Source organism: Vicugna pacos, chromosome 1 (assembly GCF_048564905.1).
Source record: "Vicugna pacos chromosome 1, VicPac4, whole genome shotgun sequence".
Classification (NCBI taxonomy): domain Eukaryota; kingdom Metazoa; phylum Chordata; class Mammalia; order Artiodactyla; family Camelidae; genus Vicugna; species Vicugna pacos.
In genome coordinates, this window is record NC_132987.1 from 64,171,050 (window position 1) to 64,186,146 (window position 15,097).

General features: G+C 52.5%; 1 protein-coding gene across 2 annotated transcripts in view; it reads left to right on the plus strand.

Annotated features, from left to right (window-relative positions):
• ITGB5 (integrin subunit beta 5) overlaps nt 1-15,097 on the plus strand; it is a 105,157-nt gene that overhangs the window by 83,408 nt on the left and 6,652 nt on the right. For both annotated transcript variants that reach the window (XM_072963927.1, XM_072963924.1), the window contains one exon: nt 11,856-12,078. In XM_072963927.1, the coding sequence (XP_072820028.1) occupies nt 11,856-12,078 (223 nt within the window). The remainder of the gene's footprint in view (nt 1-11,855; nt 12,079-15,097) is intronic.

Below are 15,097 nucleotides of genomic sequence, written 5' to 3' on the forward strand. Positions count from 1 at the left end.
TTGCTTGACTGCTTTCCTTTGTTTCTGCATTTTCTCACTTCTCTGATAAAATTTGCTTTTTAACACTGGGGGAAGGCCTAGAAAGCTAACACTTTTCTGTCACTGGACACCTTCCCGAGCCCTGCCTGCTGCCCTCTGACCCAAAGGAGGTGGCCTCCTATCAACCCAGCGCACAACCACCACCCCCAAAAGTCTTGATCAGGTGGCCCCACCATCCTTAAGCTAAAGGACTATACTTCCCAGGTTGGTATGTGATTTGACATCATAACGTTGGCCTTTAGGCAGATGTTGCAATAATGCAAGGAGAATCTATTTGAAGACCCTTTAGTTTACTATGTTGAAATGTGTTTCCTTGGAACCACACTGAGGCTAATTTGTTAGTGTTTGGTGCCCGTCATAAGCAAGCACTAAAGAGTGGGATTATTTGCATCTGGTGCCTTGCCTAGCACCACCAGTGATGCACAGTGGGTCAGCTGCCTGTTACCTGCTTTGACTGTTTACATTGTGGGAAACTGAGGCCCAGAACCTGGACTAAAGCACCTTGTAATTCTTGATTATAGATTCAGACTTGCAAGTAAATAGTTAACCTCCACCAAATTTCACTCATTTTGATTAGCTTGAGGCCCTTCCCAAGTCTCCTTATTACCACCGCAGCCCTTCCTGCCACCACCCAAGCATTGAGCCCACATTTTCCAAGTCTTACCTAATAAGTGCTCTTTATTTTGGTCAAAAATTTAGGAAACATTTAGTCTGTGTTTTGCTTAAGTGAGTTTCTCTGGGTTACGTAAGGATATACCAGACCCGGCAGACCAGGCTGGAGGACACATGAGGACCGAGAGTCCGGCTGAAGTGCCCCGTCCGTTATTGGTGAAGGCTCAGCGTGTTCCTCTTGGTGCTCAGTGGGCGTCTGGCTGTTGTTACTGATGAGGCTGGGCCCGCTTTCCTTAAATGAACCTTTGTTAGCCCATTCTAATTTGTAAAACACTCTTGGCATGAATGATTTCACTTAGCTGTTGTTCTTCTACCAGGAGACTGATGTGGCTGTTACTGATCAGCCCTGCGGGGGAGGCCGTGGCTGAGAAGATTGGCATGTTGGCCACACTCCCCACCGGTGGTTGGCCCAAAGCCTTGACCTAAGAAAAGCCCACTTCCCCTAACCCTCAGGGGATGCTCTGCTCTGGGTGGCTGCTTCCTGCCACCTCGCGGCTTGGCTGGGCTCCTGGCAGCCAGGCTTCAGCATGGCCCACTCATGTGACATTCCAAACCAGCTCTGTCCGTTGAGAGTGCAGCTCTAGGCTCTGAACGGTGGCCAGCTGAGGACGGAATATGGCAACTGTTAACCAACCACAACAACATGACAGCTTGCCAGGTTGAAAATAGTAACCCTCTCATCCTGTCGCAGTGACCAGGAGAGACGGTGGTGAATTCATGTCTCCCCAGATACCGTTGGCATTCCCCCTGAAGTGCCTGCCGGGCAGATCCGGCAGGTTAAGCTAAATTCAAGATGTTGATCTGAGGCACCTCTGTTTCTTTTGGTCACAGGCCTTCTGTTTTTCTTTCTGAGTCAGCATTCTTAGGGTCCTGTGAGGACTATGGTTCATTGCACTCAGCTGATTACAGACTTCTTTGAAACTGGAAAGGTGAGTTCATTAAGGAACTTGGGATTTTTCCATCTTCCTTCCATCGCCTTAATCTCCCTATGATTAATAGAGTTGGGCCAGAGACCAAGTCCTTTCCTTGGTGCTCTCTTGTGGGATGCAGTAGTCACTAGAAGCGTTTGGCAGCTGGCCATCAGCACTGAGAAATCAGGTGCTAAGACCAGAGAGGCAAAGGTGGCCTTTGAGGGGGCTCTGTTGCCTTTGACAGTGGAGTCTTGGCTTTCTAGCCTGATCTGTCATCTCAAAGTAATCTTGAGGTTTAGAAAAGTTTAGCTTAAAGAAGCATCACCCTATTTGCTTAGTAGTGGTCAGATTTTGCTGCTCAGATACAGAATGCAATATGCGGTCCAGCAGATAAAGGCAAAGGATGAGGGGCTTGTCAGGGCGTTGCCTCTTGGGAAGCACCACCAGTTGAACTTGTCAGGGCTGGTTCATTGACACTAAGCCAAAGACAGAGGAGCAGCTGGCCCTGAGGCTGAGGATGCATCATTGCTCACATCTCTGAAGAGCCTTTTGCTGGAGAAATCTGACCAATATGCAAGAACAGTGCATATTGGGTGCAAAGCCTATGGCTTCTGCTTGACCATGACCCTTTTGCTGCCACAGGAAAGAGAATTCCTCATCTTTTTTTTCTCATGTCATCCTGAAGTCTCTGGGTCTCTTGGACATTTGCTAAAACTTAGAAGCATTTCAAGAATCACATTTAAGTTTATAGCATCAATAGTACTTGTTTCTTTTCTCTTTTCCAGCATCAGATATCTTCCCCCAGGGCTTCAAGCTTGTCCTGATGGCATTCACAGCCTCCAACAACCAACAGGTTCTGAGCACCTATTGTGTGCCAGACACCATGCTAGGCATCGGGCAAACAAAAATAAAACACGGACTTTGATTTTGTATGGGTTTGTGGGCGAGTGAGATGAGGAAAATGAGTAAACACATATATCTGTGTGATGAGTGGTTGTGTGTCCCTGTTAACTAAGTCTTCTGGTCAGCTTTAGAAAGTGCTCAAGACTTTTTAATCTTTAAAAAATAGAAAGATGGGGTATAGCTCGGTGGTAGAGTGCATGCTTAGCATGCACAAGGTACTGGGTTCAATCCCTACTACATCCATTAAAACAATGAATAAAACCTGATTACCTCCTGCCACCAAAAAAAAAAAAAAAAAAAAAAAAAGAATAGAAAAAGAGAAACTCTCAGCCTCCCGGCCTGTTCCCTGCAAGCTCCTCTTTCCTCCATGTTCACAGCCGTGTTTCACAGAACATTTGTCTACAACCACTGGCTTCATGTGTCACCTCCCAGTCAGCCCTCACCTCAGTCCAGTTTGGATTCAGCCCCATGGTTCCACCACAGCAGGTCCTCCGGGTCCCAGATGGCTGTGTCCTGCTGCGTCTGAGGCTCGATCAGCCCTCAGGCCCTCCTTCCTCCACAATCATCCTCTCTTCCTCTTTCCCTTTCTCCCCTCCCTTTCTTCCATCTATTTATACATATGCGTGCTTGCACATGCACACACACACACGCACACACACGCACACAAACAGCAAGTCCGTCTCTAGCCCCTTGTTACCCATTCTTGTGTCTCCTTTTCAAGTACTTGTCTTCCAGGCTGCCCACTCTCTCAATCCATCCTCACAAGTGAACCCACTCTATTTTTTGCGTCCAAAATGCTTTCTCTTCTCTACTCTTCCAAAACCTGTAGCTTAACCCAGAGCTTGTCCCAGGCTCTCCGGATTTCTCCCTGCTACCCAGAACAGTAAACGTCAGTGATGGAGGAATGGTAGAGCTCACCTAGTTACCGCTGTTACTTTACAGATAGGAACATGGAGGCCAAGAGTGATTTAATGATCAGTGACTAAAAGAGCCAGCCCTGTAGATGGATCCGTTGTACGTTTTTAAACTATAACACAGCCTGGGTCACCTTTAACATTTATCTTATGTGTTGTTTTAATTTTCATTACTTAGTCATGACTGGACTATATTGGAGAGGTAGTACATGTAGTTAGGAATATGGGCTCCAGAGTCAAATAAATGTGGTTTAAATCCCAGCCCTGATACCCACCTGCTGTGTGACTTCGGATAAATTACTTGGCCTCTCTGGGCCTCATTTTCCATATTTGCAAAAATTAGGGTAATAATAGTACTACTATGCAGAGTGATTGGAAGGACTAATGAGATAATCCAAGTAAAGTGCTTAGAATAATGCCTGTCCTACTGTAAGTATTCCATGAAGTTTCTGTTAAGAGATTTTAATGGCTTAATATTTCAGTGAAATTAGAAATTTCTTGAAGGCAGTAAACCATACATTTCTTTATCGCACATTTACAAAGAATTGACCCAATCCTGAGACCGACAAGGCACTCTCTGCCTTTTACTGATGGAGAACCTGGACCGCTGCCCGGTCTGGCCAGCGGGTGGCTGAGGTTGCACCATAGCTCCCGCCTAAAAAAGGTGCCCCGGCGCCCCCTGCCGAGCCTTGCCAGGTGTTCCAAGGCGAGTGGCAGGAGTGGGACTGGGCTGGTGTGAGGCTTTCCTGAGAGCTGAGCTCTGGGTTGGTGCCGAGCCAGGGCAGTGCTGTGCTTTCTTGGGGAGGAGCAGCCCTTCCCTTTGCTGGAGGGTTCTCCAGTCAGTAACTCCTCCTTGCCAAGAGAAGGCTGTGTTTACAGGCTTAGGAAGCCCGTGGTGAGAAGGACACAGCTGTTCCAGAGCGACTTCTCTCTGGTCCCTGGAGGTTCATTTAGTTTCTGCTGAGGTGCCCGGAGCCAGGCTGATCCCTCATGAGGGAACTGGGTGGCTGTCCTGTGCATTTCAAAAATCTCTCTTCTCCACTTTGGCGGCACCAAAGCCAGCGCGTGGAAGGAAACGTGGAGACGGTGGGAGGGGCACGTCCCCGGGGGGACCAGGCTCGGAGACACGGAGAACACCCTCCCTGCCGCACAGGCAGCCCAGCGGGCCGTTGTGTAACCTAACCTGCTGGTCCACAAAGCGCCAGGCAGCGTGCCCCGCTAGGAGGGATTTCCCCTTCCCTCTGGAAGCCCGTGTGAGCGTTTGGCCGCAGAGAGGTCAGCCCGCGTCTGGCTGTGGTTCTCCACGGAGACTTGAGTGAGTGCCCGGGGTGTCTGTGACTCCGGCCCCTCTGCTTTGCGTCCATGGGCTCAGAGAGCGGCTCCGGACTCCCACCTCGTGCTGAGGAGGGCAGGCCGTGTGCCTCTCTGCTCAGCGGTGTCTGGGGCCCCGAGTCACACAGAAAGCAGTGGAACAGAGGCTCTGTGCGGGTTTTCCTACTCTTCTCAGGTGGTGGCTTTGAAGAGTTCCTGAAGTCAGGCGCAGGGTCTCCCCCAGAGGTGTCCACACTGCACACAAGACCGCCGTCTGTGACAGGGGGGTCACCAAAGTGAGCAGAGGCTCTCCAGCCCACACCCCTCCTGTCTCTCTTCTCTCTTACCACTTCCTGTTTGCACGCCGCCTGTCCTGAGAAGAGGGGAGAGATGGGGAGATGGGCAGACAGGGCTGTGAGAGGAGGGATGCTGGGGGCTGCGAGAGGGAGATGCCCATGGGGTGCTCTGGAAGAGGCAGAAACAGAGGGTGCACACTTGTGTGCCAGGGACACCGACTGTGGGGAGAGGCAGAGGGAGGGAGACTGGGAGAAGAGCAAGGGAAGCACCCTTCCCTCCTGGGGAGCTGAGCCCAGCCCTCCCTCTGCCGGAGCCTCGAGGTGGAGGGTGGGTGGCGGAGGCGGAAGCTACATTCCGGAGCTGGATGGGAGCTATTTTTGGACCATCTATGGAGAGATGATCTGACGTCTGCTTGGTTGTGACCCTTGCTCCTGAGCCCAGCCAGGACAGGGAGAAGAGACCCACTTCTTGTTTCTGCCCTGTCCCAGGCTGCCTCCTTCCTTCCTCCAGCCCCAGGGCCCTCAGGCACATCCTCTGAGGTCACCCCAGGGCCACTTCTGGCCTCTGCAGACCCAGAGTTCAGCTTGGGGCCCAGGGCCACAGATGTCCTGCCCTGGACATCCAGCTGTCCCCTCCTGCTGAGGGCCTGAGAGCCCCCCAGCAGGGCCTCAGGCTCTGAGGGTTCAGTGAGCAACTCCACCAGGCCCTGGGGGTTCTCACTTTTGGCTGGATGTGGATTAGGTAATCTTATGGGAGCTTTTAACCTTGGAAGTTTTTGATCCAAGCTCCTAGAAAATGTTTCCTTCTCCCATCCTCTGAGAAGATCTACCCCCTGCCTCCCTGCAATCACCCTCCCCATAACAACATAATGAAGCCAGCCTGCATTAACTGAGCACTTACTATATGCCAAACATTAAGTGCTTTATGCAGCTTAAGTGATTTAACTCACACAAAAACCCACTGAGGGAGGCATCTTTATTGGCCTCATTTTAAAATGAAGAAACCAAGATGCAGAGAGGGTAACCATCAGTCACTGCTGGTAAATAGCAGGTTCAGGAGGCCAACCCAGGCTCTGATTGCAGAATTCACGTGTTAACCACCACACTCTGCTGCCTCATTTTCTGAATATTTCCTTGTATCCCTGCTCTGTTGTCTGCCACCCATGCTCCACGGTAAACAAGCTCCCCTTCAGCCTCTGCCTTATGCAGGAATGCCCACCCCCTCCTTTTCCTGAGAGCTTCAGGGCTGGCCTCCTCCCACACCGAGATGGCGAGATGGCGTTCTTCTCAGTTAGCAGACGCTTGCTTTCCACCCGCTCTTTGAGGTTGTGCCCTCCCACCGTGTGATCCTTGACTTTTCCTCCTCCCTGCCTGTCCCTGTCACCCCTGCACGGAGGTGCTGTGACTCAGTCCAACACACTGGACTCCAAGCCCCTCGCTCGCTCAGCTCCAGGGGTGGTTGTGTGCCGCAGCAGGGGCTTTATGTGCAGTGGTGGAGTCAGGGGGAGGGGGCAGGGCACAGCCACTGAAGGAGCGACACAGCAACTGAGGACAGGCTAGACCGGTTAGAACCAAGATGGCGGAATATTCGACTTCCAGTAGACCTTGAGCCTCATGGCACACCCACAGGCGCCATGGCAGTTCCCAGGCTGACCATAAAAGCTCAAAAAGTGTGAAATCCTTGCCCCTTCCTCAGAGTAGTTGGAATAATCCTACTCATTAGCATGTGAAATTGCTAAGCCCATTAAAACTAACCACCCCATCTCGTGGTCACTCTCGCTCTGGCTCTGTTGCCCCAGCTCTGTCGCGCTCGCCTTCTGAGGTGGCCCTCACTCTGTGGAGTACGTATCAGCTTTTACTTTAAATACCCCACACCTCGGCTTCTCTCCCTCTCACCTTTCTGAGATGGTCCACACTCTGCCTATGGAGTGTGTATCTCCTGAGCCATTCTCCCTTCTGAGGGAGACAGACTGCACTCTGTCTATGGAGGTATCTCTCTAAATAAACTTGCGTTCACTTTACCATGCCTTGCTTTTGAATTCTTTCCTGCGTGAGGCAAGGACCTATTCTCCCCCAACAACAGCACCAGTATTTCTGACGACCCTCCCACCAGGAAGGCCTTGTCCTCACTGATGATGAGGAAATGATCATCAGTCAGGTTTAGGGACTTGCCCAAGGTGACTTAGCTGATGGTGGAGACAGACTTGAACTTGGCTCCAGCACAGCTGCCGGCCTTTCACGCAGCTGTTACCCTGAGCTCCTCCCGCCACAGCCCTCACCCCCCAGCTGCCCTCTCCCTCCACTGTCTCTCCTGTTGTAATCTCTGGAGTTTGCTCTTCCCTCCCTCCACTTCCCCTAGAACTTTGTCTCTTCTGAATCTTTCTCTTTAATCAGAAGAATGCTCAACTACATCCCCTCTTCAAAATCCCCAGCCTCCTTCCCCGCATCTCCTCCTTTCCCTGCACAGCCAGATTCCCTGGGGGAGTTGCTCTGCTCACTGAGGCCACTTCCTCCCTGCTCTGTCAGTGGATTTCACCTTTGCCCTTCCTGACCCCTACGGAGCATTGATGCTGGGGTTTCCTCACGCGTCCCCTCCCTCCTCTCTGGCAGCTCCTTCCTCGCCTGCTTCAAGGGTACCCCTGCCTCTGAATAGCAGGGGCCTGCTCTTGGCCCACGGCCCACACAAGCACTGCTTTGCTGATAGAAAGCTGTTGAATTCTGTCGAGCTGAAATTCTCTATAAATAGACACATTTACAACTTCCTGTCCATTTAGCTATCACTCATTCTAACAAAGGTACTAATAACTTGCACATGCAGCAGTTCACAGCTTACAAAGCGCTTGCACATGCCCTTCAATATCCCTGTCTGTGTGTAATGAAAATATTTTTTACGTCTGCACAGTATTAAACAGGCATCATTAAGTTCAGCCCAGTTTGCCCAGGTGTTGGGGGGCATTATAAATAAGCTGTGTTTTGATGAAGAGCCCCTGCTTCGGTCCTCTGGGTGCCGTTAGCCAGGATCGTGTTCCCTGTTCCCCATTCCGTTCTCCTGGTGATTGATGGATCATTGAGCTTGGGGATGGGGCCAAATGACCCTTGTCATTTTAATAACATGTGTTACTACTAGGGCATCAGGAGAGGCCAAGGGCTGACCAGAAGATGTGGAAATCTCCCCACATGCAGGTCAAGGGAAAGACAGGTTGAGGCCCAGACACTTGGATTAGGATAAAATGAGACCGGACTTACAGTGTTTTTGACACTCTATGTGGATCACACTTTCAAAGGAGACTTGGAAGCTTTAAACCGGGATAACAAGTGGGTGTATCTTGTGTGCCTGCCCCCCTCAGCTGGTAGAGCCCCCTGGGAGTGCAGTGTTGAGGGTTCTGAGGCCAAGCCCAGGCTCCCTGGGAGAGAGGCCCCTGGTGCGCCGGCACGGTGCCAGGGGAGGGAGGGCGGGCGTGGCGGCCCGCGCCGCACCTCTGCCACAGCTGCTTTACTCTTGTCTCTGAAAGGCGATGAACTACCCGACGAACTAAACTGGGGCCATCCAGGGGGTCCCTGAGGACAAGCACTCAGGTGGCTTCAGCCACTTCACCACACGTGCCTTCTTTCCTAGTGTGGCTGCTGGGACTTGCTTTGGAGTTGGCGCATGTTTGAGGCCAGAAAGCCACACGAAGGACGTTCGCATGCCCTGTAGCCCTCAGCAGCGCCTGCCCGCTGCCCACCCAGCCGGCCCTGCCCGCGCCCAGGTCTTTGTACGCTGCGGCCTCGGGCGTGGCGGGAGGCTGTCAGGAAAGGCTGTGTCTCCGGCAGTGAGTCCTGTCCTTCTCCAGGAAATGGCGGTGACCTTCGGTGGATCACCAGCTCCTGCTGTCTCCTGCCCTGGATCCCCAACTCTCTCTCTCCTTGAACCCTTGAACTGGGTTTTGGAGCTGGCATGGTGTCAGGTGTACCCAAGGCAGCTGGGTTTACTTGCCAGTTAAGTGTCATGGGGAAAGGATGGGGCAGCTGGCACCTTTGGCAGCTTCACAGTAGCTGCCCAGCAGGGGAGCAACTTCTCCCTTTAGCACACACCCTGACCCTTCACCCAGAGCAAAATCATATACTACCTCTTCTCCAAACCTCTGACACTTTGGAATATTGGGTTAGGTTTTATTGGGTTCATTTTATCACATTGCTGCCAGAAATATTTGGAGGAGAAGGAAAACAATACGCATCATCTCCAACAAAGCAGTCCCCCTGGCCCGAGTAGTGTCTTTGCTGCTTGTAAATATGGCACCAACCATGCCTTTTACTTCTTGTATTTTTATTTTATGGGGTGGTGTGAGGTACAAGCCACGGAGAGGCCAGAGCTCTGTTAAAAACCTACCCCTGATGTGCACTGATAGCTGCAACTCACTTTGAAATGCATTTAAAAAAATGTGGATTGATGGATGGATGGAGGGATAGAGGGATGGACAGGTATGGGATAAAGCAGCAGGCAACATGCTAATGGTGGAGTAGGGTGGTAAGTAGATGGCTGTTCACTGCACAGTCATTTCAAGTTGGCTGCAGGTTTGGAAATTTTCAAAATAAAATGTTGGGGGGAAATTAACCTGACAGTGAACCATTTTAATTTAAAACAGGCTCTTGACCAATGTGGTCCTGAGGCTGGAGAGTGAGGGAGTTGTGCGGATTGGAGCCATTTGGGAAGACTTCCTGTGGGGGGTGGTTTCCTGTCTGCCAGGACAGTTCCGGGATTGGTGGAGAGGAGAGGCATGCAGGCCTCCCCTCCCCCAGCCAGGAGCTCTGCTGCACGCCCCCACCCGTGCCCTGTAACCCTTGAGCAGGGGTGCTGCTCTTGCCTGTGGCCCACACATCACGCGCCAGCTTCCAGGCCCTGCGCAGCCTCCTCCTGGCTTGGACCTGGCTTTCCTCAGCTCTCCCAGAGGGCTGCCACATGCCTCCACACTGGCCGTGACGTAGGAGGGCGCTCTGTCCCCGCACAGTGTCTGCCGGGCTCCCAGTCCCTGGGCAGCGGAGAGGCTGTCCCGCACGTAAGGGAGGTTGGGGAGGCTCGGTGGCTCCAGATGGCCTTCCTGCCTCCTGCAGATTCTGGGCACTACAGAGCAGACGTGGCACAGGGCGGGACAGGACCGAAGTGGGAGTGAAGAGGCTCTCTGGAGTTAGGTCCTGACCTAAACTGTGGGTCACACTCACTGGGGGTCTCACAGCAGGTGCTGAGCTCCAAGTAGCAGGATAACTGACTCAGGGTGGGAGCCTGATCGGTCCCACGCTCCCTCCTGCCTGTCTGCTCTCCTGCTGGTATGTCAGTGGGGACTCAGTAAATACAAATTCTTGACCCTATTAATACTAGCTTTAGCAGAACGGCATCAGGAAGGAAAGTATGCTGCAATAACAGTCTCAGGAAGATTTTTAAAACTTAAGTGCCATTCGTAGCTTCCTGCCTCTGTTAGTGCAGAGAATGGAGAACCACTAACTGCTGGGCTCTTGTGCCCCTTGGAAGCTGGCACTCTCTGAGCTTTTCACTCTCCAGCGTGAATATGCGCACCCACTCACACACACGTGCCGGGTGCACGCACTCACTCATTCAGGCCTCTGAGCCCAGCAGCTCCTCTGCCCTTGGTGCCGCAGAACCAGGAGGGGATGCCCAGCCCCACATCCCTTGCAGGCTGTGGAAGAGGTTCCTCCTGCAGGGGGAGCAGGGGATCCTCAGCCGGTCCTCATCTCAGGGCTGCTCTGACCTCTCCTGAGAGGCAGCGGATCTTGGAGTTCAGACCGTGGGCCCTGCAGCCACACTCCCTGGTTTGAGTCCTCGTGCCACTGGCTGTCTGACCCCAGCGAGCCGCTTCATCCTCTGCGTCTCAGGTTCGTCACTTGTGAAACAAGGGTGGTGACAGTCCCTTCCACATGGGTGGTTGTAAGAATTCCTCAAGTTCATGCTGTAAAGCTTGACACAGACGCAGTGAGTTCAGTGTTAGCCCTGACCGCTGCTGCCCCCGCACCTGCCCCGAGTCATCCTGCTCTGGGCCACGGCTGCGAGGCCAGAGCAGGAACCAGCCAAGCGTCTCACTGAGACTGAGGGCAGTGACTGTGTTGCTTTCCTTCATGGCTGTAACAAGTTACCACCAATTTAGTGACACTTTAGCTGTGTTCTCTTACAGTCCTGGAGGTCAGAGTCTGAAACGGTTTTCACTGGCTAAAGTCAAGGTGTCCGCAGGGCGGCGCTCCCTCTGGAAACTGGGGGAATCCGTTCCCTTGCCTTTCCATCTCCCAGAGCTGCATTCCTTGCATTCCTTGGCTCCTCGAGGCCTTTTCCTTCCTCCACCTTCAAAGGGGCAGCACAGCATCTTGCTTCTCTTCGTTACCCCTACCTTCTGTGGTCAGCTGTCCCTCTGCCTTCCTCTTGTGTGGACCCATGGGATGGCATTAAGGGCCCAGCTGGGGAATCTGGGAGACTCTCCCACCTCAAAATCCTTCACTCAATCGCACTGCAAAGTCTCCTTTGCTGTACGGGATATCATTCACAGGTTCTGGGGCCATTATTTACATAAGAACAGAGACAGGGAGAAGCTCTGGGTCCAGAGCCTGTGGCACAACTTGGCCAACTTCTAGACCAACTTAGACACATGCGCTGCCCAGGCCCCCTGCTGCCACGCCGGGTCAGCACCAGGCCCTCTCTGTCTGCCCGGACGGACTCCGGGGGACTGCACCACCAATGTCTCATCCTGTTGGACCCAGGCACTGGGTGGTTGGTTGCATGTTTGTGCGGGCAGGCAGGTGCTGATGTGCTACGTGTGTCCCTTTAGGCCACGGCGAGTGTCACTGTGGAGAATGCAAGTGCCACGCAGGCTACATCGGGGACAACTGTAACTGCTCGACAGACATCAGCACGTGCCAGGCCAGGGATGGCCAGATCTGCAGTGACCGTGGGCACTGCGTCTGCGGGCAGTGCCAGTGCACTGAGCCAGGAGCCTTCGGGGAGACGTGTGAGAAGTGCCCGACCTGCCCCGATGCTTGCAGCACCAAGAGGTAACAGCCCCTCTCCAGCTTCTCCCTCAGACTAGGACTGTCACCCACCCAGTGAGCCGTCAGGGCCGGCCAGCCTCTCACTCCCCGTCTCCTGCACCTGCCCCACCTGGCCTTCCTGAGGAGCAAAACATTAACTAGACTAGTATCTTTGAAACACTGGTTCCATGGGGATTTTGTTAAAAAATAGAAAAACAGAACAACAACAACAAAAAGATTGCTCTTCCTAACCAAGTTTAGAAATTACCAGATTACTGAGTTAAATGAAATTAAACTGATTTTGGTACCAAAAGAACATCTTCTTGAGTCTTTAGAGGGCTACTGAGTATTTCAAAAGGGGATTCAGCCAGCATGCATCTTTTTTCCAAATGAATTTGTTTCCCACTCCGTCACATGAACATCTCCCAAACAATGCTTCACGGACCTCCATGGGAAATGCTGCTTTAAACAACACATAATCAGAAGGTAAATTGAATAGGAGGACACCGACCTAGATAAGGCATGCCAGGAACAAAACGCAGTGGCTTTTGAATTTTCTGCTCCATTTGCACAGATAATGGGGCGGGTCTCTGCACGGCTGCTGAGTGCAGAGATTGTCTGGACGCAGGCTCCAGGCCTTCACTGACTCAGCCATGGGGTCACGTTCCCCGGCTGACCTCCCCACGGCGCTGCCCTTCACACCCCACCGGAGTGGGAATGAGAGGGAATGAAAGAAATCGGGGAGTTATGCCATCAGGAACGCACGATGACACTTTCACTTGCATTTTGCTAGAGAAACAGTGGTGCCATCACCACCCGTGCTCAGGGGCCAGGAGAAAGGGAAGCAGGGCACAGATCATCAGAAACAAATAATAATGCCGACGTTGTTTCTCTCTGGCTGGGAAACGCAACTGTGCAATTTTCTTGGCAGGTTTCCCTTCCAAACGCCTGGCTCAGGCTCCTAATGAGAGGAGTTCATGCTCCCCGAGCTGCCGTGGCTGCCGGTCAGGCCGTGCTCAGAAATGTGGTGGGTGGCGGGACCCCGGGTTGGATGTTTGCCACAAATAATTCAGGGTAATTGAAAGCTGGCTGCAGATGGAGAGAAGAGAGAGACGGGGCCGGATTTTATTTTGCGTAATTAGAGGGGAGCCAGCAGAGTAAGGAAGAAGAAACACAGTTCCACTTTAGACCCACTAAGAGCTGAGAAACAGGAGAAATCCAAATAGTAACATCCCAGGGGAGGAGGTTAGGATCCTGGACCTAGAGCCCAAATAGCTGTGGCTGGTTGAGCCTGGAACTGCGGCCATTATCAACATTTAAGGCCTGAGGGAGGTGCCCTCCCCCCAGCTCCCATCAGTGGAACCCTTTCGAGTATATGCTCCCAGCCCTTGGGGCACAGGAGGCTACTGGGGGGTGGGGGCCAAGCTAGGAGACACACATGGAACCAATGAAAGCAGATAAGGCCAGTTTCTTCCCTTCCTCTGGAGCAGCAAGGGTTAGCTTAAATCAGTTAAAAGGCCCTTGGGAAGACAACCTAAACTTTAACTGTTTAAAGCATTCATTTCCAAGAAGACAGAGACTCGATTTGTTAACCATTAAGCAATACCATAGGAGCGAGGAGAGCAAAGATGCCATCGGAGCAGCTCACTATTCCTGCTCACTTGTCTCTGGGCCACGCTGACCCTCTGTCTTTTTCACACCCTAGTTGTAGCTTTTTTTTTATCCCTTTGATAGTTCCTTATATCAGACTGTTTTTCTACTTAATGCTTTGCTGAGAGCCACCAGGTTTCGAATGCCTTATGTGCTTTTGTTCCCCTAGGGTTTCAGGACAGCCCGTCTCTACTTTCTAGAGCTAACCAAACACACCCTTCACCTTGGGTGAGTTCACGTTCAGCCTCAGCTGATTTCAATTAACAGGCTCTCTGAGTGAAGTCTGTCTCAGCAACTTTGTTTGCTTAAAGGCCAGACTTATTTTAATACACGACTACAGTACATCACAAGTTTCAGCCCAGTACGTGGAGCTCACAGGTTGAACTGATACGTCCACATGGATAATTAGGGAATGTTTCCTGGAAGTGGCCCTGTGCTTTCATGACAACAGGGGCTGCGGATGGAGGGCCGGTGAGTCCTAGCGGAGACAGAAGCAGTCCCCTTTCCTTGGAGTGTGTTCATCCAGGGGCTGGAGGACCAGAGCTGGAGCCATCCCTCCCGGGTCCCCAGCTGAGTCTCAGTTGCCTGCCCACTGGGGCTCAAATGCAAAAATTACCAACTTGTTTGTTAACTCTAAAATGTTTCCGGGAAGTCATTCCCGGGAGAGTAGGATTTTGTAGCCAGTTCTGTGAATTCTTAAGCATATGATACTAGAACCCTGGTAAAAAGTCTTACCTGCTTTCTCTCCACGATCCACTCCCTCGCCCGTTCCTCCTCAGTGTTCAGACAGAGAGTAAGGACTCGGGAGGGACTTGTCGGAGAGGCGCGTGCCTGGGTGCTGGACCTGCGGCCACTGACTGCTTTTTGGCCTCATTCCCCTCTCCTGTAAAATGCGGGTGACTTAAATGGCCCCCAGCTCCCTTCCAGGCCTGGCGTTCCATCCACAGTTTCTGCGCTGGAAGTGTCGTAACTGGTCTCTTCACCCCAAGGAATTTAAAAATGATAACAATAAAGGTGATGCACTGTGACTGGACATCCTTCCATATTTCTGCCGGGGAGTTTTCCAGACACACAGCCCCTTTGGTCCCCACAGGCCTGTGGGGTAGGTAGGACTGCTGTCCCCCATGTGGCCGAGGCGCTGTGAGGCCACCGCCTGCACTCTGGTGCCGGGGCACAGCTTGGGGGTGGCAGTGGCCCTCCCAGCACGCTTGGCTCTGCATTCCTCACCCCGTTTCCTGGGGAAGCCCCTGTTTCAGGGGCTCTCACCCTCCGTGCAGGCCACCGAGCACCATCACCTCACAGATTCCCTGCAAATTTGCCGTCAGCTGGCTGTTTTGTCCCAGCCAGGTTCCCTGGTGGGGATCCTGGGAATTGGGGCTGTAGGGGTGTGAGG